This window comes from Aethalodelphis obliquidens, unplaced genomic scaffold (genome assembly GCF_003676395.1).
Source record: "Aethalodelphis obliquidens isolate GAN/ISIS:26980383/991018 unplaced genomic scaffold, ASM367639v1 scaffold78, whole genome shotgun sequence".
Lineage (NCBI taxonomy): Eukaryota > Metazoa > Chordata > Mammalia > Artiodactyla > Delphinidae > Aethalodelphis > Aethalodelphis obliquidens.
Genome location: NW_020838022.1, coordinates 5834556 through 5857555, shown reverse-complemented (window position 1 = coordinate 5857555; position 23000 = coordinate 5834556). Strand labels below are relative to the sequence as shown.

The window sequence follows — 23000 nt, the reverse complement described above, 5'->3', positions numbered from 1 at the left end:
AAAAGAATCTAAAAATAGTGGTTATATGTATATGTATAACTGATTCACTTTGCTGTACAGCAGAAACTAACACAATGTTGTAAATCAACTACACTCCAATAAAAATTAAAAAAAAAAAGAGAAGGGGTCGTGGAAGGGGATTGCTGAATGGGTTCCTCTTAAGCTTGTCATTGCCATTGGAATCTCCAGGGATATAGCCAAATCTCAGAGAATTCCACACGGAAGCAATTGCCCCTGGAATGTCAGGAGTGGCTCTGGGACCAGGCCTTCCACCTGTGGAAGCTCTGCCTGGGACTTTTCCTTTTTTTAGTATCCTCGGAGTTCTGGGGGAAAAAGGGGGAAATTCTCTTCCCATTCGACTCCCTGGCATGTGGAATACTACTGCTTTCCTATAACAGAGATAGCGCTGTCCTTTTCTGGTCCCCTCCAAGTCGCCCAGGATAAGATTTCCGTAAAATGGTAGGCTTTGTTCCCCACAGCCTCAGTAAGTTGATCTGTGTGTTCATAATGCCTCTTGCTGGGCTCCTCCCAGGTCATCTTTGGCCCCTACCCCTCTGTCCATGGATCCAGAACTTCTGGGATCTATTATCATTATCCTGGATGGACAAATTTTGACCACACTTAGATGCCTGCCCTAGGATAACCCCTCTGGTCTGGTACTACTCTGGAGGTTTTACTCTAAACCTGGTCTAGTACGCAAGCTCTACAGGTTCTTGAGGTATGTGGGTTAGTTCTAGAACCCTGAATATGCTTAGGAGTGAGAAACTAGGCAGGTGGCAAATAGACCAGAGGCTTTAATTGGCCCTGAGGAGTTCCAGACCATCATCTGGCTTAAATGCAAAGCACTTGAGACCATTTGAATTCTGGGTTGAGCTGGCTGTTTCAGATGTTTATTCCAGTCCCACCAAGGAAGCCCACGTGTCAGCCTATATTCCATAGCTCATGCCCTTCAAAAAGTTCTAGATCTACCCGTTTCCCCTTTGTGCTCCTTGAAAAAACAGTCCTTACTCTGTCATTCCAGCATGGTGGTAGAACTGTTGTTCATCATTGAAGTCTGTCCTAATCTGTAGAAGAATGGGAAAAGTGAGAACCAAAGAAGTTATGCCATTTACGAAGTTCCCCACAAGTCACTTTTGCCTATTAGACTTAATTTAATTTCAGTGTTCAATTATACGGCTATCCTGCTGCCTTAACAAACGATACTAATTATAGCACACTTTGGAAAGGTACATATAATGAAAAGTTAAACATTTCTGAGAAAAGCAAAATTGCTTTGAAATTCCCTTCTGTCGCTTGCAGATGGGCAAGGTGGACGTCAGGCTGTAAAGTAAAGGAAACAAACCTAAATTACACAATCTGTCAGTATGACCATCTCACCCATTTTGGAGTCTTAATGGTGAGTTAGTTGTCTCTCAATCACTCCTTGATAGAATTTTGACAACTTTTTATTAGATTACAGACCAGAAATATATGTGTGAACTAAGTTGTGGAAAAGTTCCACGCAAGTGGAAAAACAGCCCCCTACCTTGTTCATTCAAAGTAGAGCAAATTGAAACAAATATTTATTTTTCTCCTTATAAAATTAATGCCTGCTTGTCAAAATTCAAACATTACAGAAAAGGTCCCTATAATCCCCCTCCCAAGAGATCACCACCTTTAACACCTTTATGTATATTCTTTCAGGTTCTTTTCCTGTGTGTATATTAATATATGTTTTTGTTTTATAAAAATAGGGTCGAATTATTCATACTGTTTTTACCACTTGCTTTTCACCTAACAATATATATTGGACAGCTTTCAGGCAAATACATATCCATCTACTTAATTTTTAAAAAATACATTTATAGTATTCCACTGTGTGGATTTAACACAATGAATTTAACCAATCCCCTATAGGTAGGCATTTGAGTTGTTACCGTTTTTCTCCGTTATGAACAATGCTGTAATACGCATTTTTATTTGTCTTCTAATATTGGTGTAAGCATTTCTGTAGAATAAATCGATGGAAGTAGAATTGCTTCCAATTAAAATATTAAATTGTAATAGATATTGTCTAATTGCACTGTAGGGAAGTGCATATTTTTTTAGTGCTTGTGGTACTTAACCAAACAAGAGTTATCTGATCAATTCGCATATCCAGGCTTAGAGCCTCGGAGTCATTGTTAACCTTTCTATCTCCTTCGTTTCCTATGGTCCTCCCTAACGTCAGGACTTGATGCGTTTTCCTTCAGAATGGCTCTCAAATGTGTTTCCTTCTTCTCTACCCACCCTCGAGTACTTTGTTAGTTCTCCTAAATTACTTTATTGTACATAGTATATACTAGTATCTGAATGTGTTGTGTATGAGTTGTTTCTTCTACTAATGGTAAACTCCTTGAGGGCTAAGAGTCTGTTTTATATTTTTCTTTCTTTTTACCATATCTATTCAACAAATAAGAGGTGCTCCACTGATAATTATTGAACTTTAAGAATTTTGTTTACTCCCCTGCAAATTGGTTAGAACATTATGGCATGAGTCAAAAGACCAGGGCCCACAGTCCAGCTCTGTCACTAACTATCTCTGTGATCTTGGTCAGGTTATTTCACTTGTTTGGACCTTACATTTGTCTTCTGAAATGTGAAAGATTGGAACAGACCAGGGTTTCTTAACCTCAGCACTATTGCTCTTCTGGGGCAAATAACTCTTTGTTGTGCATTCTAGGACGTTTAGCAGCATTCCTGGCCTCTACCCACTAGATGCCAGTAGCACCCTCTCTAGTTGTGACAACCAAAAATGTCTCCAGATGTTGCTACATGTCCCTAGGCAGGGGCAAAATTGTGTCCAGTTGAGAACTACCAGAGTAGACCAGCACTTCTTAACCTTTTATGAGTCACGAAGCTCCATTACCATCTGATGAAAGCTATGGACTGTCTTCCCAGTACAATGCATACCATTCAAATAATTTTGCATACCATTTCAGGTCTTTTATGGTCCTCAGGTTAAGAAATTACTGGTTTATGTGATCTCTAAGGTCCATTTTGTCACTTAATTTTATGAAAATTATTTAAGGTCTAAGGGAAAGGAACATTTTTTGATGCTCTGTGCAGTGTTTTGGGACGCTCAGTACAGATAATAATTCACTTTGTATCCCAAATTCACATTTATTAGTTTGGTTATATTTGAAGTGTGGAACATGTTAATGACAATAAAACCAATGACTAAATGTTCTTCCAGTACTGTTGATGGCTCTCCATGCCCTATACACAGTAAGTTGCACTAGGCATACTCAACCAACAATACACAGTGTTATCATATATCCATGTACATACTCTGGTTTTGTAAGAGCTTTAACAGAGATGCTGTACATCCTGGGAACCTCCTGTTAGTGAGCACTGGAAGTGTTTTACCATAAACTTGCCCTGGCAAATGTATAAAATACAACACATTGCATTCCCTAGGATTTATCCAGGTCTGCAGTGGATGCAGTGACTGAACGGATATTAGTGCTTATAACATACATCGGATGTGGAATCTCCTCCATTTTCCTGGGAGTTGCAATAGTGACATACATAGCTTTTCAGTAAGTTGGTAGAGTCTCACTCTAAATTTAATTTGGTTTGATGGATGCTATTGGCATTGTAACCTTGTTAATTTCATGTTAGTTTCACAAAAAGTTTCTTATCACAATAGGGAGAGGCCAGATCCATTATATTATAAAGTGGGCAGGTTAAAAACAAAACAAAACAACCAAGGCTTCTCTGAAAAAGAAAAAAGATTGTAATTAAATTTTAAGAAAGCAAGAGCTGGGATAGGGAGGGTGGGAGGGAGATGCAAGAGGGAGGAGATATGGGGATATATGTATATGTATAGCTGATCTACTTCGCTATAAAGCAGAAACTAACACACCATTGTAAAACAATTATACTCCAATAAAGATGTTTAAAAAAATCTAATGAATCAGAATTACTCAAATAAATAAATAAGTAAATAAAAAAGCAAGAGGGTTGAGATAGGAGAAAATTTCTCTAACAGGATACAAAAACACTAACCATAAAAGAAAAAGTTGACAAATCAGACTTCATGAAAATTAAGAACTTCTTTTCATCAAAAGATACCATGAAAATAGTGAAAAGGCAAACCACAGATTGGGAGAAGATATTCACAATGCATATATCTGACGAAGGATTTGTATGCAGAATATATAAAAACTACAGAGCAAAAGGCAAAAGAAAGACAATACAGTTAAAAATGGGCAAAAGAGGGCTTCCCTGGTGGCGCAGTGGTTGAGAGTCCGCCTGCCGATGCAGGGGACACGGGTTCGTGCCCCGGTCCTGGAAGATCCCACATGCCATGGAGTGGCTGGGCCCGTGGGCCATGGCCGCTGAACCTGCGCGTCCGGAGCTTGTGCTCTGCAACGGGAGAGGCCACAACAATGAGAGGCCGGTGTACCGCAAAAAAAAAAAAAAAAAAAAAAAAAAATGGGCAAAACACTTGAACAAGCACCTCACAAAAGAAGATATCCATGTCTAGTCCTAACCTCTACCCAAATGGCTAACAAGCGTACGACAAGGTCCTCAAAATCATTACTCATCAGAAAAATGCTAATCAAAACCACAATTATACTTTTATGCCCCCACCAGAATGGTTAAAATTAAAAATACTGAAAATAGCAAGGATCAACAAGGATATGGAAAACTACAAATGGCACAGACACTTTGGAAAATTCTTTGGCAGTACTTACTAAAGATAAATATCCATCAGCTGTTGACCCAGAAATTTCACTGTTAGGGAGAGATGATTGTATATGTCCACGGAAAGATATATACAAGAATATTCACAGCAGCTTCACTTATAGTGGCCCCAAATTGGAAACAACCCCAATGTACATTAACAGTTGACTAGTTGACTAACTTGTAGTATATTCATAAAATAGAATGCTTCACAGCAGTAAAAATGAATAAACTACCATTGGCCTTTGAGCAACATGGGTTTGTTGTTCAAACAAACTGTGAGAGTTCGCTTATATGCAGATTTTTTCAATAGTGAATACTATGGGGGCTGCATGATTCTGGGCTGGTTGAATCCGAGGATACAGAACCGTGGATAAGGAGGAGGGACAACTACAAGTTATAAGCGGATTTTCGACTGCTCGGAGGGTCAGTGCCCCTAACTCCCAAGGTTCAACTATACTTCTACATAATATAATGTAATATCTAAATCTCATAGACAGAGAGTTGAGCAAAGGAAGCAAGAAAAAGAAGAGAACGTGCTGTATGGTTCCATTTATTTGAAGTTTCAAGTACAGGCAAAACTAAACCTATGCGGATAGAAGTGAAACTATTGGTTACCTCTAGTGGAGGGTATTTAATGGGAGAAGGAATGAAGGAGCCTTCTGAGACACTGAAAATACTCTACCTCTTGATCTGTGTGGGGGTTCCACGGGTGTATTCATTTGTAAAGATTCAGTGAGTTGCATTCTTAGGACTTGTGTACTTACCCCAATTTAAAAAACCCAAGTACACACAAAATGAAAATTGCAAAATTTAAATCAATAGACATATAATAGAAATGAAAAAGAATCAAAGGGAAAGATTTTTTTTTAATTTGGAAAATACAGGATCAGTTTTCACAAGTACAATTGTGATCACTTAGTGAAACTTAAGGTCATATTTCCATGATGCTAAATATCTGGATCTTTGGAAATACCCAAGTAGCTACTTGAAATGGTTTCCATAAGTCATCCCGCCATTTGGTCATATGTAGATCCAGCCTTGAGTCTGCTGAAGGAGTGGTGGGAGAACTGTAGTATCCAGGAAACTCTTTCCTTCCTTCTCTTCAAAAGAGAAAAAGAAACAGAAAAAAGGGGACTGCTTAGCTGAGAGAGGCTATTATAATTCCTGTCAGTGAAGGTCACCATGTTTAGAATACTTTGACTCTACCTGGAAAGAGAGTGGGGGACTCGAAAATTCAGTACATATAAGATAATATGGATAATTTAATTTTAATAGGCAGTTCTTTTATTCTTTCACTTATTATGCAGATAAAACATGGCGATGCTTAATCAAAAACAGAGACCCTGGGGCTTCCCTGGTGGCGCAGTGGTTGAGAGTCTGCCTGCCGATCAGGGGACACGGGTTCGTGCCCCGGTCCGGGAGGATCCCACATGTTGTGGAGCGGCTGGGCCCGTGGGCCATGGCCATGGAGGCTGCATGTCCATAGCCTAAAAAAAAAAAAACAAAAAAACAAAAAAAACCAGAGACCCTACCTAACATTGTGCCTTTTCCTTTAGCAAACTTCGAAAAGATCATCCTTCCAAAATCCTGATCAACCTGTGCACAGCACTACTGATGCTAAACCTGGTATTTCTGGTCAATTCCTGGTCATCATCATTTCAGAAATCGGGCCTTTGTATCACAGCCGCTGTGGCAGTTCATTACTTCCTGCTCGTTTCTTTGACTTGGATGGGTCTGGAGGCAGTCCACATGGATTTTGCTCTAGTCAAAGTCTTCAACATATACATTCCCAATTATATCCTTAAATTTTGTCTGTTTGGTTGGGGTAAGTATATCTGCCATGGTCCTTGATGTCCTTGTTTCAAGCCTGTGTCTGTCTAATTCTAGCTCCATTAGACAAATTATTTGGGACCAAATGCTGTAACTATCATAGGTAAGGAGTTAAGGATTGCTTCACTGGTGTTTGGGTGGACATTTCTTTTTCTGTCTGTATTGCTCTATAAATTCAACTTTTAACCTCTATGGTGAGGAATCGGTCCACACATATTTACTGAGCACCTGCTTGTGTGCTGTGCTAAATGCTGGATCTACAGTAGTGAACCTGTCAGCTTTTATCCTTCCCTTTACTCAAGTTACAATCCCAGCAAATACACACGGATACAACAGCCAACACTGAGGTAGCGCTCCATGTGTCTGACGCGGTTTGAAGTGTCTCGTTTAGTCTAAGTGTCTCATACTCATTTAATCTTCACAATACCTCTCTGGGAAAGGTTTCATCATTGTTCCCATTTAAGAGATGAGAATGCTGAGGCACAAAGAGATTAGGTAATTTGCCAGAGTTTACACAGCTAGTAAGTGGCAGAACTGGGATTTGAACCAGGGGGTCTGTCTCCATAGTTTGGACTTTGACCTCTAGGATCCAGTCATATTGTTTAAGGGCCAGGGAAAAGACTTGCAAGATGTGAGAGGGTGCTGGCTCAGACATGCCCCCATTCACACCACGCCTCATGACTCACCGTTCTGCTGCCCTATAGAAGAAGCCAGGTAGGAACTCAGCATGAGCAGTTCCTAATTTAAATGTCATTTCATTGGTTGGCTTTCCTGCATTTCTGACTGACATGGACAACTCAGCCCTTCCCCACCCCTTGTCTATTCAAACCGGCTTTGAGGTTCAGAAAATGTGTTGGATCCATAAGGGATGTGTATTAAGTGAGATGCGTAGGATACCCGGGAAGATAGATTTTATCTTCCACTGCCTTGGTGAAGACAGTAGCTTTGCAATTAGCTACTCATCCTTTTAATGAGTTCATTAACGTAGTACATGCTTTCTTTGGCTACACGGTTAGTGCTATTAGCCATGGTAATGTGGGGAGCAGAGACGGGCAAATGCTAAACAAAGCATGATCTAAGAAGTGGTTTGAGTATAGTTTGGAACCCGTCAGAAATACAAAGCCAAAAGCAGTCAGAACACTCCCTTTTGTGCCTGGCAACCCTCACCTCGAGTCAACTGGAAGATTGAAAGATGTTGTGGAAGAGGCTTCATGAATAACCCAGAAGGCGGATATCCCACATCTGGCTAACTGTGCAGGGGCTGGGAATAGCACTCGTTCCCCCGGCATCACTCATTCTCGGCTTCCTCGTCCGACCCTTCTTCCTTCACCTGCTCCTTCGTGTTGGTATTCCCCAGGGCTGGCTTCTCATCTCCTTGATCTGCACATTCCACACACGCTTTCTGGGGTGCAGGGGGGAGGCAGGCAAGGCTAAGGCTTGGAAATTGGAGGCAGGAAAAACTTGAGGAGTGTCAAGTACACACCCAAGCCAAGGTCAAGCCATGGTGAAGGCCTGACCGGCTCAACCAGTAAAGATACAACGAGCCGCTTTCAGACTCAGTTGATGACTTACGTAGACGGTGAAAAGACAAGTAGCTAAAGCTGCCAGCTCCCAGGTCCTCTCTCCCCACACTATAAAGAATGACACCCAAACCAGAGAGAGCAGGTGGCTGCCACACGAGTCGCAGGATTCCCTGCTGCTGACGAGCCAGCTCTCAGGTGAAGCTCTGTGGTTTCTACTGTGCAGCTCTGTTCTGAGGGCGCAGGGTGCAAAGCCCCACCCTGCCTCAGAGCCCGGGAGGCGATGAGAAGCTGCATCGTGACAGCCTTCCGGGGAGAAGAGTAGGAGATGGCCTCGGAGCCCCTCCTCACAGGCCTGCCTCGTCTTCTCGAATTCGTGGAGGATCACAAGTCATTCCACCCAAACTCAGATCAGTCGTGGTACAAGCCTTTGCCTGCTTGGTCTCTGGCTCCCTGCAAGGTCGGCCAGGGAGCCACTGCAGAGCTGGCCCGCTACAGGGAGTCTCAGAGCATTTAAATATTAGACAGATGCAATCAACTGTTAGGAAAATAAACATTAGTCTCTGTTTGTGTTTGAAGTTCTGTCTTCCTAATGCCAAAACAACCTGTTGCAAAGGTTTCATTCCTTTATTTAAATCCCTGTCGAAGGCAGTAGATATATTTGTCCACATTTTTTAATAACCAGTAGGCATCTTTTTTGGTTTAATTAGCAAAGTGTTAACACAGCTTGGGGACTGTCTCACGACTTTCTTCCTAAATGCGAGACCTCCCTCCATCCCTCCCTTCCGGCCCCAAACTAGTATTTTTTTCATCTGCATCGTGCTGGGCCCTGTGCCTGGTGTGCCACACACAGAGCAGAAGGGACTGTCCTGTTAATCACAGGATAGGACGATGGAGGATTTCTTAAGATGCTTGGCACTCTGGGGTTTGAAACAGCTTTGGAAAGTATCTTACAAAACCCCTAAAATGTGTGCAGGTGTTATGCTCCTAGTTTAGGAGAAATACATTGTGAAAAAGAAAGAAGTCTTTTAAGTTTTGCAAATGTACAGGTAATTGGATTTTTAAACCCTGTGTCTATACTCATGTCACGTTTGACCACTTGGACTGAACTGATTGCTTTATTATACTTGGGCTGAATTGACTGATCGTTAACTGGTCGATCTAGTCAAAATGTCAAACTAGTAACGAGCGTGGAAACGGCTCCCCTGTCAGAAAAGCACTGAAGGCTGCAGCTGATTGCCTGTGCCCTTCCTCCAAGGTGGCCTAGACAAAAAGAGACCGGGAACTAAGGGGCAGTGTTGAAAGAGAGACACATTGGCAGCCAATCCTCCGAGAAGAAATGCTTTATGCGAACTTGCATTCCCATGAACTAGATGTGCCAAGTTGATTTTTGGCACTTGTGCTATTTTTAATAACCAGTGGGTGTTGTACTGAAGCCATTGGTATGCTGTTTAGTTTAGCAGATTAGAGAACTCCTAGAAATGTTTAACCTGGAAGAATTCACAAACATTTTGCAAACAATGGTATTTTGATGCCCACACATCTGTGGCTCATTTAAAGTGTCTCAATGTATCAGTGCCAACAGTCATTGATCGGGAGCTCTCCCACTTCCTAATGGGATGCCTCTGGCTTGCTTTCTCACTCTAGGAATCCCAGCGATTGTGGTGGTGATTATACTGGGTGTGAAAAAAGATCTGTATGGGACTCTGAGCTCAACGACTCCATTGTAAGTACCAGCATGTCTGCTTCTCCAGTGGTAATGCTCTTGGCCATCAGGGTATGGTGAGGTGCTCCCTGGCCTGGGGCTTGGTCTTGACACTGGCTTCAGGGGGGAAATTGGTCTCAGCCTTTTTACCCTAACAAAGTCATGCGTGCACTGATATAATGGTTAGGTGTCTGCGCTCAGTATGACCTTGGTCAATCAACTTGCTTTACCTCTTCCTTCCATTTCCTCCTCTGGGAAACGGGGATAATAATGTTTGCTCTCAGTGTTGGGTGCAGATTAAAATGACACCATGTATGTAAAGTGCTCAGCATGTGGCCTGTCCCATCGGTGATACATATCTGGTAGCGATTATTAATTAATGAATAGTTTATTTATCTATTTATTTATTTAATGTTTTGACTGGTAAAGAGCCCTCAAATTTATTAAATGGGGCTATAATAATGATGTAAATACAATGCAAGAAAACATAATAAATAAAAGAAATCAGCATTATAGACATCTGGCAGCTATCATGATTAGAAAGCTTGCAGAACTTAGGAGTTGGAACGGCCACTATAACGAAATACTGAAACGGGTTGGAAAACGTTTCTGTATTTCAACGACAAAGGTCTCCCCTGAAGAAGACTCCACCACTTTCCTCTGTAAATTGGCTCAGCTTTGTTGTCCTGTGGTTGTACTTTTCTTTCTTGCTTTTTCTTTGCTCTTTTTGATATATAAAGCCCATCTCTTTGGTTCTCTCAACCACAGGTGCCAGAGAGTAGCTATTCAAGTCGCTCTACCTCTCCAGAACCTTCTTTTACAGGCCTGTAGATAGTTACCATGCAGTCCTTCAGACTGCACAACCTTTACGCTTTGGATTGTTTTTTACTTACCCGTATCCATTCTCTGTATCATAGCCTCTCAAGTTCTTTTTCACTATAGAGTTCCTCTCCCACTGGACTGGAAGCAAATGCACGAGGTCTTGCCCTCCAAACTTCTTCATCTTTCATATTGAGATGACAGTTTCCAGAGGGTCAAAATTATATTGCCCCTGCCAGCAGATGCCTTGTAATTATAATTGCTCCTTATTCTTTCTCTTTCTCCCTTTTCTCTTCCCTTCCTTTTCATCTCCTCCTCCATCCTCCCTCCTTGCTTGTTTTGTGACTTAAAGGGTCCCCAGTGTGTATCTAATGGTGATTCTTCTTCAAAGATCAAAAGCAAAAGCAAAACCAGAACAAAACCAACTCCACTCCCCCTGAAAAAGCCCTTTCATGTGTGAATTGGTCAGTAAGAGGCAGACTGCTCTAAGAGCTTTTAAAAAATAATTATATTTTGAAGGAGTAATACATGCACACGGTAGAAAATTCAAAAGTACAAAAGGGTAGAGGATGAAAAGTGAAGTCCACTCCCAACACCAAGCTTCCCAGTTTCCGTCCCTTGATGCAACTCTTATTGCCAACAATCGAATTTGTGTAGATATTCTCTTGTACACTTTGTCACCCAAATAGTAGATATACACTGCTTCGTACTTAACAGTATGTCTTGGAGATGATTCTCTAACCAAATATATAGCGCCGCCTTTTTAAAAGAGTTTTCTATAGCCTCTTTTAAGGCTGAAGATGATATTCAGGGAAACTTAAGTTTTTCTGGTTTTTTTTTTTTTTTTGACCACGAAGTTGAATGTCTTTCTTGTTATAAGCCACAGACATTTTGCAATGAATGCCCAATTCATTGCACTTCAGATTGGCTAATAAGCATGTGCAGGAATGCAGCAGCAATATTTATTAAATCTAAAATCTTTTTGAAAATTTATTTTTTAAAAATATTTATTTATTTATTTTGGCTGTGCTGGGTCTTAGTTGCAGCACGCGGGAATCTTTAGTTCCATCATGTGGACTTCTCAGTTGCAGCACACATGCGGGATCTAGTTCCCCGACCGGGGCTCAAACCAGGGCCCCCTGCATTGGGAGCGTGGAGTCTTACCCACTGGACCACCAGGGAAGTCCTGAAAATTTATTTTATTGAAGTAAAGTTGATTTACAGTGTTGTGTTCATTTCTGGTGTATGGCAAAGTGATTCAGTTATACATATATATAATAGTTTGCATTCGCTAATCCCAAACTCCCAATCCATCCCTCCCCCATCCCCCATCCCCCTTGGCAACTACAAATCTGGGGAACCCTAAGTATTAGATTCTATTAGGGAAATTAAATGCTTTACCCCTACTCCCTTGAGACCCACACAAACACACACACACAAACTCACATACAGATGAAAGTATCCACACCAACGTGAACAATATGACCACAGGGGATATTCCTAGCTCTGGAGAAGAGGTCTCAGCTAAGCTGACACACAGTTAAATTAGTGAAGCTTGTCTATGTTCAAACATCACAGGTAATGCATGTAGTAATTAGAAATGTTATGAGATGAAGTATCTGTTCCTATAAATCACTGCATAATTCTTCTTTAATAGAAACTGTAAAGCCGTTAATCAATCCAGTGACCAGTGTTGCCTTTTGGAATTCAAACCTGTAGCTGTGGTGTGGGGTTGAAAATAAACATCATATTTGAAAGCAATACAGTTAGAGCTGTCTTCTTTTTGTTGAATTTTCATTAACTCTGATGATCTCATCGCTATTTGATATAGCAGTCCAAAAAGCCAGTCATTACCCGTGTCCTTTCACTGTGAAATTTATCATGCGAAGCAGAATTTATCCTGCAAATACAAGCTCAGGTGTAAGCCACTTCGGGGGGAATTACATAATGTGTTTTTCTGCTATTGAGGAAGAGAATAGCCTCCCAGGGAATTGGACTGAGAAGTTTCTGCATGTGTAGGGCAGAAATATCCTCTAGGATTTTTAACTTGACGCTGGGAAGAACCCTGGACTGGGGCTCAGGAGACTGGGGTTCTGGTGCCAGCTCTGTCTGCAGTGAGCATGAGAGAACTCTGTCGAGTTGGTTTACACTCTAGGCCTAGGTGTTCTCGTGTGAAATGAAACTGACTCAGTGATCATCAGAGTAGCATTAAAAATAGGAGTTCATGTTCCTCTACCTCACAATGGCCTTCTCTCCTTGGTCTCTTCCAGTTGTTGGATTAAAGATGATCCTATCTTTTACATCGGTCCGGGAGGATCCCACGTGCCGCGGAGCTGCCGGGCCCGTGAGCCATGGCCGCTGAGCCTGTGCGTCCGGAGCCTGTGCTCCGCAACGGGAGAGGCCACAACAGTGAGAGGCCCGCGTACCACACAAAAAAAGAGATGATCCTGTCTTTTACATCTCAGTGGTGGCTGATTTTTGCCTCATATTTCTCATGAATCTCTCCACGTTCTGCACTGTTCTTTTGCTCAACCGAATTCCATGAAATCCCAAAGCCAGAAGTCTCGACGGAAGATGATGCTGCATGACCTCAAAGGCACAACCAGCCTGACATTCTCACTTGGCCTCACCTGGGGGTTTGCCTTTTTTGCCTGGGGAGCTGTGAGGATCCTTTTCTTGTATCTTTTTGCCATTTTTAACACTCTGCCAGGTACCTGTTGCTTCTCTGTACTTTCCCTGGCTAGCTAAACCTCCATCAAGGTTTTTGCTGCTTTGGAAAATCTTACCTTTAGTATTCAGTATTTTTTCAAAGGAGGAAAAAATAATCCAAGGGGCCCCTGCTGTCAATGACTGACAGGCAGCCACTAGAAACATTGGCTAGATGTTAGGGCTTCATTAAACGAGACCACTCTCTCTTACTCAGGGATGTAGAGAGAAATCCAGATAGCTAACTCAACTGCAGCTAGTTGGCCATGTCTCTATCGAACACTGATAGGCAGTACACCCTACAGTATTCATTACATCAACACATTGTGCTCGTAAGTGTACAGATTCACACCTGTGTTGACATTTTGAAGTACATAATCCCATGGAACATAGCAATTACTGGACAGTAGAAACATTAAACTGCTGACCCCATAGACTCTGGCTGCATCAGATATCCTCATACTGTGGGAAGGAGCCAGGTTAGGAAATTGTAGAGCCATAGAGGATTGAACGTGGAGAGCAAAGAGCAGTGGGCCACGGCAAGAAGCCAAGGTTCTGGTCTTGGTTTTGCTACAAATCAGTCTTGAAAACGTCACCACAGCTGGTTGAATTAGATGACCCTAAACGAATGACTCTATAGCTCTTTAGTCTCCTGTCTGTTTTCTGGTGAAAGGAACAAAGGATTAATGAAGTTATTCAATGGTAGGCCAAAGATGGCATGAGGAGTAAAAGGTAGGGCTCTGGTTAATACACTTCTGAGTAATTGCTGCTGTTCATTATAATCTGAATTCTTATAATCTGCTTATCTGGACATCTTGGCAGGAAGAGACATGCAGAATGATTTCCTGGGCGTCTCAAAGTCCACCCCATGCTCTTATCCTCAAGTGTGGGCCAGCTCATTTGGGGTACTGGGGCAGGCTGTGAGTCGACTTGGGCAGTCCATTGAGTTAAGGTCTCCCTTATTGCTCTTAACTACTTATTCATTCAATAAACCCTTTTACCAGAGTACAGGGAACTGGTGGTCCCATAGGGTGCTTCAGCAAGAAAGAGTTCTATGGTCAAAGAAATTTGGGAAATGCACAAAACTACCCCTCCCCATTCTTGAAATGACACAATGTTCCCTAGCATGGTACAAGTTCTGAGAAATTCTGCTGGGGGAAAATAACTTTAAAAATTTGTTTTAAATTGAACATTTTTTAAAACCTCAGAGTCCTTTGTTATTGTGGTTGTTAACCCCTGAGGAACCTTGGGAAATATGAGCTGCTCTGCAGTTAATATAGGCCAGGCATTGGCAAGGTGCTGCAGGGCGTGGGGGAAAAATCCAAAGTAAAGTATACTCTTTGACGGCAAGTCCTGTGATTCAAGAAACCATCTCATTTTAGAGCAATACAGTGTATCAATTGGAACTTTTGTCCCACTGGATTCCACCAACCTTACACGGCCAATTCTGATTGGAATATAAAGAGACACAAGATATGTTGTTCTCCGTCCGTGTGCCGTCTTTATTCCTTCTGACACTAGGGCCAGAATTTTTAGGAGCTCTCCACACTACTGTCGCGTGGTTTCCTTTGAGGCTACCAGTGCTTGGTTGTATCTTAGATCGTCAACCGAGGGCCCGGTGATGGTTCTGCACTTTACCTCTTGACCTTACCTGGCCTCCACTGAGGTAGCCTGGTCTCAGTAACATGATGCTTTGAGAACGAAGCTGCCTTGCTCTAGAATGTGGACAGAGGTAGATTCGTAAACTAGGTGCCTGTGTGGATTTCTTCCTAAGCAGTAACTCCAGGCTACTCTTGGGCTCACGAGTTCTGAGGAGAAACACACTCAACCTTATGGAAAGAGGGGTTAAAGGAATAGCTGATAAAAGAACCAGAAAGCAAAGAAGTTTAGAGCTTAAAGCGGGGGAGGGGTGTTTTGCAAAAACAGCATGTGCTCCATTCCTGTGGTGGAAGGAGAGAGTCGTGTCTAAGTGGGAAGCCTGGATGGGTAGATGCAGAATCCAATGGGAGATCTCCTGAGGACGAAAACCAAAGCCCAGATCCAACATCAACAGAGCCAAGCTGTCTGCGTCTGTCAGATGCACTTTATGTCAATCAAGCACCAAGGCTTGCTAGTTCCTAGTCCCACCTACAAGGTAGAATGCGCCATCTTGCAGAAGGGGGTGTTTTCAGAGCTCTGAGTTTCAAACTCTAGTCCCATGGACACACACACACACACACACACACACACACACAGAGGTCTCAAATATTCAAAACAAGAATGCAATGAAAGAAGTGAACAAATTAGCCATTTAAAAGACAGATGGTAGGGCTTCCCTGGTGGCGCAGTGGTTGAGAGTCCGCCTGCCGATGCAGGGGACACGGGTTCGTGCCCCAGTGCGGGAAGATCCCACATGCCGCGGAGCGGCTGGGCCTGTGAGCCGTGGCCGCTGAGCCTGCGCGTCCGGAGCCTGTGCTCTGCAACGGGAGAGGCCACAACAGTGAGAGGCCCGCGTACTGCAAAAAAAAAAAAAAGCAGATGGCAAGTTTGTAATTCTGGCTGAAGGGGGTTGCCCTGTGGTCGTGTGAAAAAATGATGCTCTTGCTGAGCCATTTCTGAAGGAGGGATGCACAAATAAAAATGCAGGTGACAAAAACCTGACATCTTCCCTCCTGCCTATGTGCTAGTGAGTAAGCAGATCAATCTGTTATTGGAAAGAAAAAGGAAGGCTGTCAGGAAGAAAGGGCGAGCTGGCAGGCAGCTCATTGGAATTCACAGAATAACCTTTAAGTGTGAGAACTAGCTGAACTCCATGCAGGAAATCAGAGCAGTAAGAGGGGCCGGTTGTCACTGTGGCCCCTTGTTCCTGCTGAAGCTGGAGGAGTTTTACCTGCTTGGAGACTGGGATTTGCTCTCATCAGGCTGCCGGACCACCTTCCAGGTAGCTGCTGCTCAGAAAGAGTGAAGGCTGCTGGCTTCCTCTCCACTGCTGTTTGGTTACAAATGGAGATAAAGCCCTCAGGGGAGGTAGTGGGGCTTGTCACTTGTCACCGTTTAGCCTCCAGATTGCTGCCTCCCACCTGGAATCAGAGTCTCAGTGCTGGGGCCAGGAAAGCCAGGTCTTCCCGATCCAACTTCCCCTCAAGTGACAGGAAGTCACAAGCCACCACTTGAAACTTCCTAGAGACAGAGAGCTCCGCACTCCATAAAGCAGAGCGTTTAACGTCCCTTTTCTTTTCTTTCTTTTTTTAAATTGAACTATACTTGCTGTACAATATCGTATGTTACAGGTGTAACATACAATTATGTATGTTACATAATTCTTAAAGGTTACACTCCATTTAGAGTTATTATAAAATATTGGCTCTATTCCCTGTGTTGCACAATATATACTTATAGCTTATTTATTTTATACATAGTACTTTGTACCTCTTAGTCCCCTACCCATCCCTCTCTCCACTGGTAACCACTAGTTTTAATGTCTCTTTTTTAAAATTTGAAATATATTTGACATATAGCATTGTGTAAATTTAAGGTGTACAACGTGTTGATTTGATACATTGTATATTGTAATACAATTGCCATTGTCGCTTCTAATCAGCTCTGAATCTTATCTGGGTCATCCTTTCCAGGGGGGTGGAGAGAGAGAGAGAGAGAGAGAGAGAGAGAACAACATCTTTTATAACCTAATCTTGGAAGGGACATGCCATCACTTCTGCCATATTCTATTGGTACAACATGGGAGGAGACTACATAAGGATGTGAATGACAGGATATGGGTATCACTGAGAGCCATCTCAGAGGCTGGTTCCCACTGCAGACCTTATCTCTCAAGCTCTAGGGCAGACAGCAGCCCAGGAGGAAAACTGCGGTTGACATGAAACCTTGATACAGACCTTCTTGCTAGCACTACCATTGAGAGAGAGGCTAGAAAGGTGACCTCAGAAAGCTAGTAATAGCCTTGGGGTTCCTTAGAAGGAGTATTGATGGTGACAAGAGTAGGCTTGAGTCTAGGCATTGGTGACAGCGAGTGAAAGAAGCTGAAAAAGACTGACCTTCTTCTCCTGGCTAGGGTTCCTCATTTTTGTGTTCCACTGGGTGATGAAGGAGCATGCCCAGTGGATACTGGTAAGATGCCATTTGGGGTAAGGTATTGAATTTACAGGTTTTCCAAACTGATGAGATTTACTTGTCTCCTGACGAGTTCATACACCATCAGCATCAAATGGAGGCTGTTTCCATGTCAGGAAAAAGATTTGTGCTTTTGTGCGGAGATGAATGAAGTCAGGTGAAAAATGTGACTTCGGCCATATTTTAACATAATGAAGCTTCGCTTTTGGCCCAAATTCCTTGGACTGCTTGTCCTTGCTGTCACTTAAGTCTCAATTCAATTAAAAGAACATTGGGGACTTCCTTGGTGGCACAGTGGTTGGGAGTCTGCCTGCCAGTGCAGGGGACACGGGTTCGAGCCCTGGTCCGGGAAGATCCCACATGCCACGGAGCAACTAAGCCCGTGCGCCACAGCTACTGAGCCTGCGCTCTACAGCCTGCAAGCCACAACTACTGAGTCTGTGAGCCACAACTACTGAAGCCTGCGCACCTAGAGGCCACGCTCTGCAACAAGAGAAGCCACCGCAATGAGAAGCCCGCACACCGCAACGAAGAGTAGCCCCTGCTCGCCGCATCTACAGAAAGCCCGCACATAGCAACGAAGACCCAACGCAGCCAAAAATAAATAAATAAATAATTAAAAAAAAAAAAAAAAGAACATTGATTGAGTGCCTATGGTGTTCCGGGCACTGGGTCACAGGGGCTTTCTGGCCTGTAGCCAACAGTTGACTGAGCAGATGTGGGAAGCAAGAAGTCATGGTGGAGGAGAGAGCTTGTCAGCATCCCTAAGATGCCTGGCTGGTGGCAGCCCAGATGGACCAGTGGCCCTTCCTGCACGGTGGGAGGTATAGTGGACTCTGGTGTTGCCTCTGAGAATATCTCCAGTTCAGGCAAACTGGTTTTCTATGCATCAAAATGCTCTTCCATCCAATTCAGGTAGCTTCGCTCAGTCGCAATGCAAAGCTCAGTTTATTGCCTTTAGGGAAGGCGATGCTTGAGCTAGAAGATGCTATAAGTAGCACAGAGATCCAGTTCCTTTTTGCTGGGCAAGTCAGTAACCTGCTGGTCCCTGTGCTGGGCTCTAGGGAAAGCGGTCTTCCTTGATAAGTGAATTGGCCCTGCCTGTACCACACATTATAGTTCAAACTTACTTCTCACAACTTCATAGAAAAGCTGCCTCCTTGAGGTACCCAGAACGAACAGACTGTACATTGGGCTTTATATTTTTAACAGGATTCTTAAGGTATAATTTACCCATTTGAAGTGTAGAATTTGATGAGTTTTCTGTTTTTAACTGTTTGGGGAGTCATTTCAGATGGCAGCAGCCTGTGTGAGCTCGATGTTGGGCAGAAACAGGAAAGACTGAAGAAAACCTTTGCGCACAATTTGTTGACACCGTCCGTCAAGTCAACTGCAACTAGTTCCATTTTCAAATCTTTAGGCTCCGCCCAAGGCACTCCTTCAAAAACAAGCTCCCCAAATGGTGAGAGAAAAGGCTACACTGTCTATACTTATATTCCAGAGGTATTGAATTAGTGTGAGGCCACAGACGTGGTCTTGGGAAATGATTCCTCCTCAAAACGAAATGCACATGTGCATGTGCACACCTGGGCTTACTCTGGACTGAGAAAGTGTGCATAGAAGCACCTAGTGAACTTAGTATGTACAAATCAGTGGGTTATTAGGTTCATGGAGGAGAGAAGAGACTGGAGGTAAAGAAAAAAATTGCATGGGTAATTGCAAACAATCGTCACAAACTGTTAAAATCCGAAGGCACCTCATACATTGTCTAGTGCAATCCCCTCATTTTACAGATGAGGAACCTTAAGCAGGAAGAGGAGAACGTCTTATGGACAGTCCCGTCAGCAGCAGAATTGGGGCCAGAAGCTAGTGGCCCCCAAGCTAGTGCTCATCGCACCCCACCGAGAATACCGGCTGAGCTGCACATTACTCTTAGAGGCTCACCTTCTTCCACAGGAAGCCAAGCTTCTAGGTACAGAGACAGACGTGAGGTGGAGATGGGTGTTAGGAGGGAAAGTGTAGGGAAAGGATTGCTGTAAAGGCCTAAAGTAAGCAGAAAGGCAAACTAGAGCAAAAACTTAAGAACTTCAAGGTGATGTTATGATGACTCCGTGTTCTGTGCTTCCAGATGGACCATAGTGCAGTGGCCTTTGGTTGCCTTTCTTGAAGACCAGAGTAGACTCCGGTTCACACACAGAACACCTCTGGTGGCCTAGCTGTAGTCATTCTCTCCATCTTGGTGCTGGTGGTAGAATGGCCTCATCCCCCTGTAGTTTTCATTCTATTGGCTCCATCAGCAGTTCTATTTCCAAGGGCTGTAGGCAATCTGGAAGCAGTATGGTGGGTTAAAAAAAAAAGGCACCAAACTTAGAGTCAGAAGAGTTTGGCTCAAGAGGGAAGAGATATGGGAACATATGTATATGTATAACTGATTCACTTTGTTACAAAGCAGAAACTAACACACCATTGTAAAGCAATTATACCCCAATAAAGATGTTAAAAAAAATTTAAAAAAATAAAAAAAAAAAGAAGAGTTTGGCTCAACTCACTAACTCCATGACCTTGGGCACATCACTTCCCTACTCGGAACTCCATTCCCTCTACCTTCAACATGGTGGGGTGTGGGGGGCAGGATGAATCATCTCCAAAGGGCCTACCAGCTTCAGGACTGTGTGAGGCCACACCATTTTCCAGTTTAGGCTCATTGACTAGTGTTGGAGTCTCTGCCTCCATTTCTACATGGGCAAGTCGGTGCATGTGAAGAAAATCTTTCCGTGGCCACAAGCGTCCATCAAATTTCTGGCCAGCTAACTTGCAGATAGGTTGGTGCCCATGTGGAGCCACTGGGGAGCCATGGCATATAGAGGCACGAACTGTGGAAGGTTTTTAGTGGATAATAGTTGGATCTGATTGGGGAATATTTTCAAGAGGGTGAGTTAGGCTTGGCTCCCCTGCTGTCCTTGAGGGATATTGTTTCATCAGCAAATATACAGCCCAAATGGACATACTTTTCTTTGAAAGAGTAGTAGTAAATACCATGTCCAGGATTTTAATGGCGTTGGACCAAGCTATAGACCTGGAGAGCCCAGGGGCCTGCAGCCAGCAATGAGATGCTTGTCAGTTATAACAGTAACTCAGCCAGTGGGGCAGGTAGTCCAGCCTCTTGGGCCACAGGTTCTACGACTGCAACCTGGATGCTGCCATCGGACATATGGCAGCCAGAAACTCGATTCCATTGGCACTGAGTGAAAACTTGCACCCTCTGTACCACTAGGCACTCTCAAACTTGAGAAACAGCTGAAACTTCAGAGCAGGAATATCAAATTCATAGGGGATACAGATAGGTGTGTTATCATTTTATGTTGTCTTTTCCTGAAGGCCTCCAAGGTTTGTCCATGACTAGCCTCCTCTAGGTTAAGGTTACTGTGAATAACATAGCCTGTTATTCACAAGGCAGGAAGAACAGATGCACTTGTAATTGCTTAACAGTACTGTCAGGATGAATTAATTCACCCCAAATTTAGATTAAACTATCCGAGGAAAGCGCCACAACTTTTACTTCCTTTCTAATTCTTCTATTTATTCCTTCATTTGATAAACATGTCTTATGATTCTACTATGTGCAAAGTCCCTAATGCCACAGCTGAAAATGCTCTCTTTTCTTTGCGGTACGCAGGCCTCTCAGTGCTGTGGCCTCTCCCATTGCGGAGCACAGGCTCCGGACGCGCAGGCTCAGCGGCCATGGCTCACGGGCCCAGCCGCTCTGCGGCATGTGGGGTCTTCCCGGACCAGGGCACGAACCCGTGTCCCCTGCATCGCAGGCGGACTCTCAACCACTGCGCCACCAGGGAAGCCCTCTTTTTTTCTTTAATGCAGACAATTTGATGAAGATCTCAAGTGTTTCTCTCCTTTGAGTTGTGAAGCTGTGGAAATCAAAATGAATTCCATTCACAAACAAAGATTTCTTCAATAAATCCCAGCCGAGATACCCACCTTCCCCTACCCCCAGATTGGGGAAAATGTTGATTTTGTGAAAGCATCTGCTTCAACTTTGTATTCTAAATATTATTTTGGAAGGGGCAGAATGAGATAACATTTAGTGAATATTAAAGCCAGAATAATTCTCCTATTCATTGTAATAGTTGTTTCTTACATTTTTTGTAGAGAAGTTATGAGCCTATAGTTATGATATGTTAGGGGAGAGCTGTCTACAGCGTTGGAGATTTTGTTTCGAAAACTCTTGTGTCTACATCCTGAAAGAAAAAAAAAAAGATCGTGATCAGGGTCCTTACAGTGCTGAGAGTCAAACAATTTCAGGAGGCAGAAGTTTCCAGGTACCCAGTTGGCCTGACACCCACGCAGGCAGTAGATAAGAAAAGTCACAAGGTCATACCTTTTGGGGAAAAAAAGATGCTATCCTGTTGGCTTGTCATGACAAAGCACCTGAAATCCGCTTTACTAAAGTTACTCTTTTGATTGAAGCCCCTTGTTAAAATGTCAACATGTTTTGTGAAAACGGTGGCTCATCATTCCACAGACACCCATCAGTTCCTTAGCGGGGATGAACTTCTCAACCAAGACAGCCCCTGAGGGCACAGGAGGCAGGGTTCTGAGGAAGGGAACAGAACAGGAGCTGTCTGAAGCTGGTGGTTTTTCCTAGGGAGCAAAGGTCAGGGTGAGCAACAGTAAGGGATGGAAGAGAGAAGACTCATCCAAAGGCAACGGAGTGACCCCGAGGATGAACTTTGCCTGCCTTACACTCTGTGGCTAAGCATGATGTGTGGCCTTTTTTTTTTTTTTTTTTTTTTTTGCAGTACGCGGGCCTCCCACTGCTGTGGCCTCTCCCGTTGCGGAGCACAGGCTCCGGACAAGCAGGCTCAGCGGCCATAGCTCACGGGCCCAGCCGCTCCGCGGCATGTGGGATCTTCCCGGACCGCGGCACGAACCCGCGTCCCCTGCATCGGCAGGCGGACTCTCAACCACTGCGCCACCAGGGAAGTCCTGAAAATATATTTTGATCCCATCTTCTAGGACCCTTCAGCTCTGAATAGGGAGGGCTCAGTTGTGGGAGAAGGAAATCTGCTTACATTCCCCATCTTACCGTACTCTTGGCATGATACTCACAAAGTGAGATTCATAGAAAAGGGGGAGGCATATGGCATTCAGGGCCCTGCATTGGAGGACTCTGGTGTGAGTATTAAGAAAAGCCCCCAAAGAAATCAATAGTAAGTGGTAACTTCAAATATTGAAAAAAAATTCATCTCATCTAAATGCATAAGAAAGCTACAGATGTTTCTTTAACATATGTAGTCTTATGCAAATGTTTATGTGAATTAAACAAAAAGTTGGGACTGGCAAATTCTCAAGTTTTCAAGATTTACTTATGTGAACCTAGTATTCATCATAGAAACAGGTGGAAGGTTTTTGCTCACACCTCCTATCACTTAGATGGGAGGGGAGGCAAGTCTGAAGGATGTGCTACATTAATGGGGGAAGGCACTCAAATCGGGGGATGTACTAGATAGATGGTTAGATAGTTAGATAGATAGATAGATAGATAGATAGATAGATAGATAGGTAGATAGATAGATAGATAG

General features: G+C 43.4%; 1 protein-coding gene across 1 annotated transcript in view; it reads left to right on the top strand.

The window, feature by feature from the left end:
• The window catches only part of ADGRG4 (adhesion G protein-coupled receptor G4), a 71304-nt gene extending 52386 nt beyond the window's left edge, over nt 1-18918 (top strand). Inside the window, 9 exon segments of the mRNA XM_027092461.1 lie at nt 1300-1396; nt 3439-3560; nt 6270-6538; nt 9711-9789; nt 12858-12888; nt 13046-13114; nt 13117-13297; nt 17345-17417; nt 18663-18918. Coding sequence (XP_026948262.1) covers nt 1300-1396; nt 3439-3560; nt 6270-6538; nt 9711-9789; nt 12858-12888; nt 13046-13114; nt 13117-13297; nt 17345-17417; nt 18663-18918 — 1177 coding nt within the window.
• Nucleotides 18919-23000: the final 4082 nt, after the last annotated feature.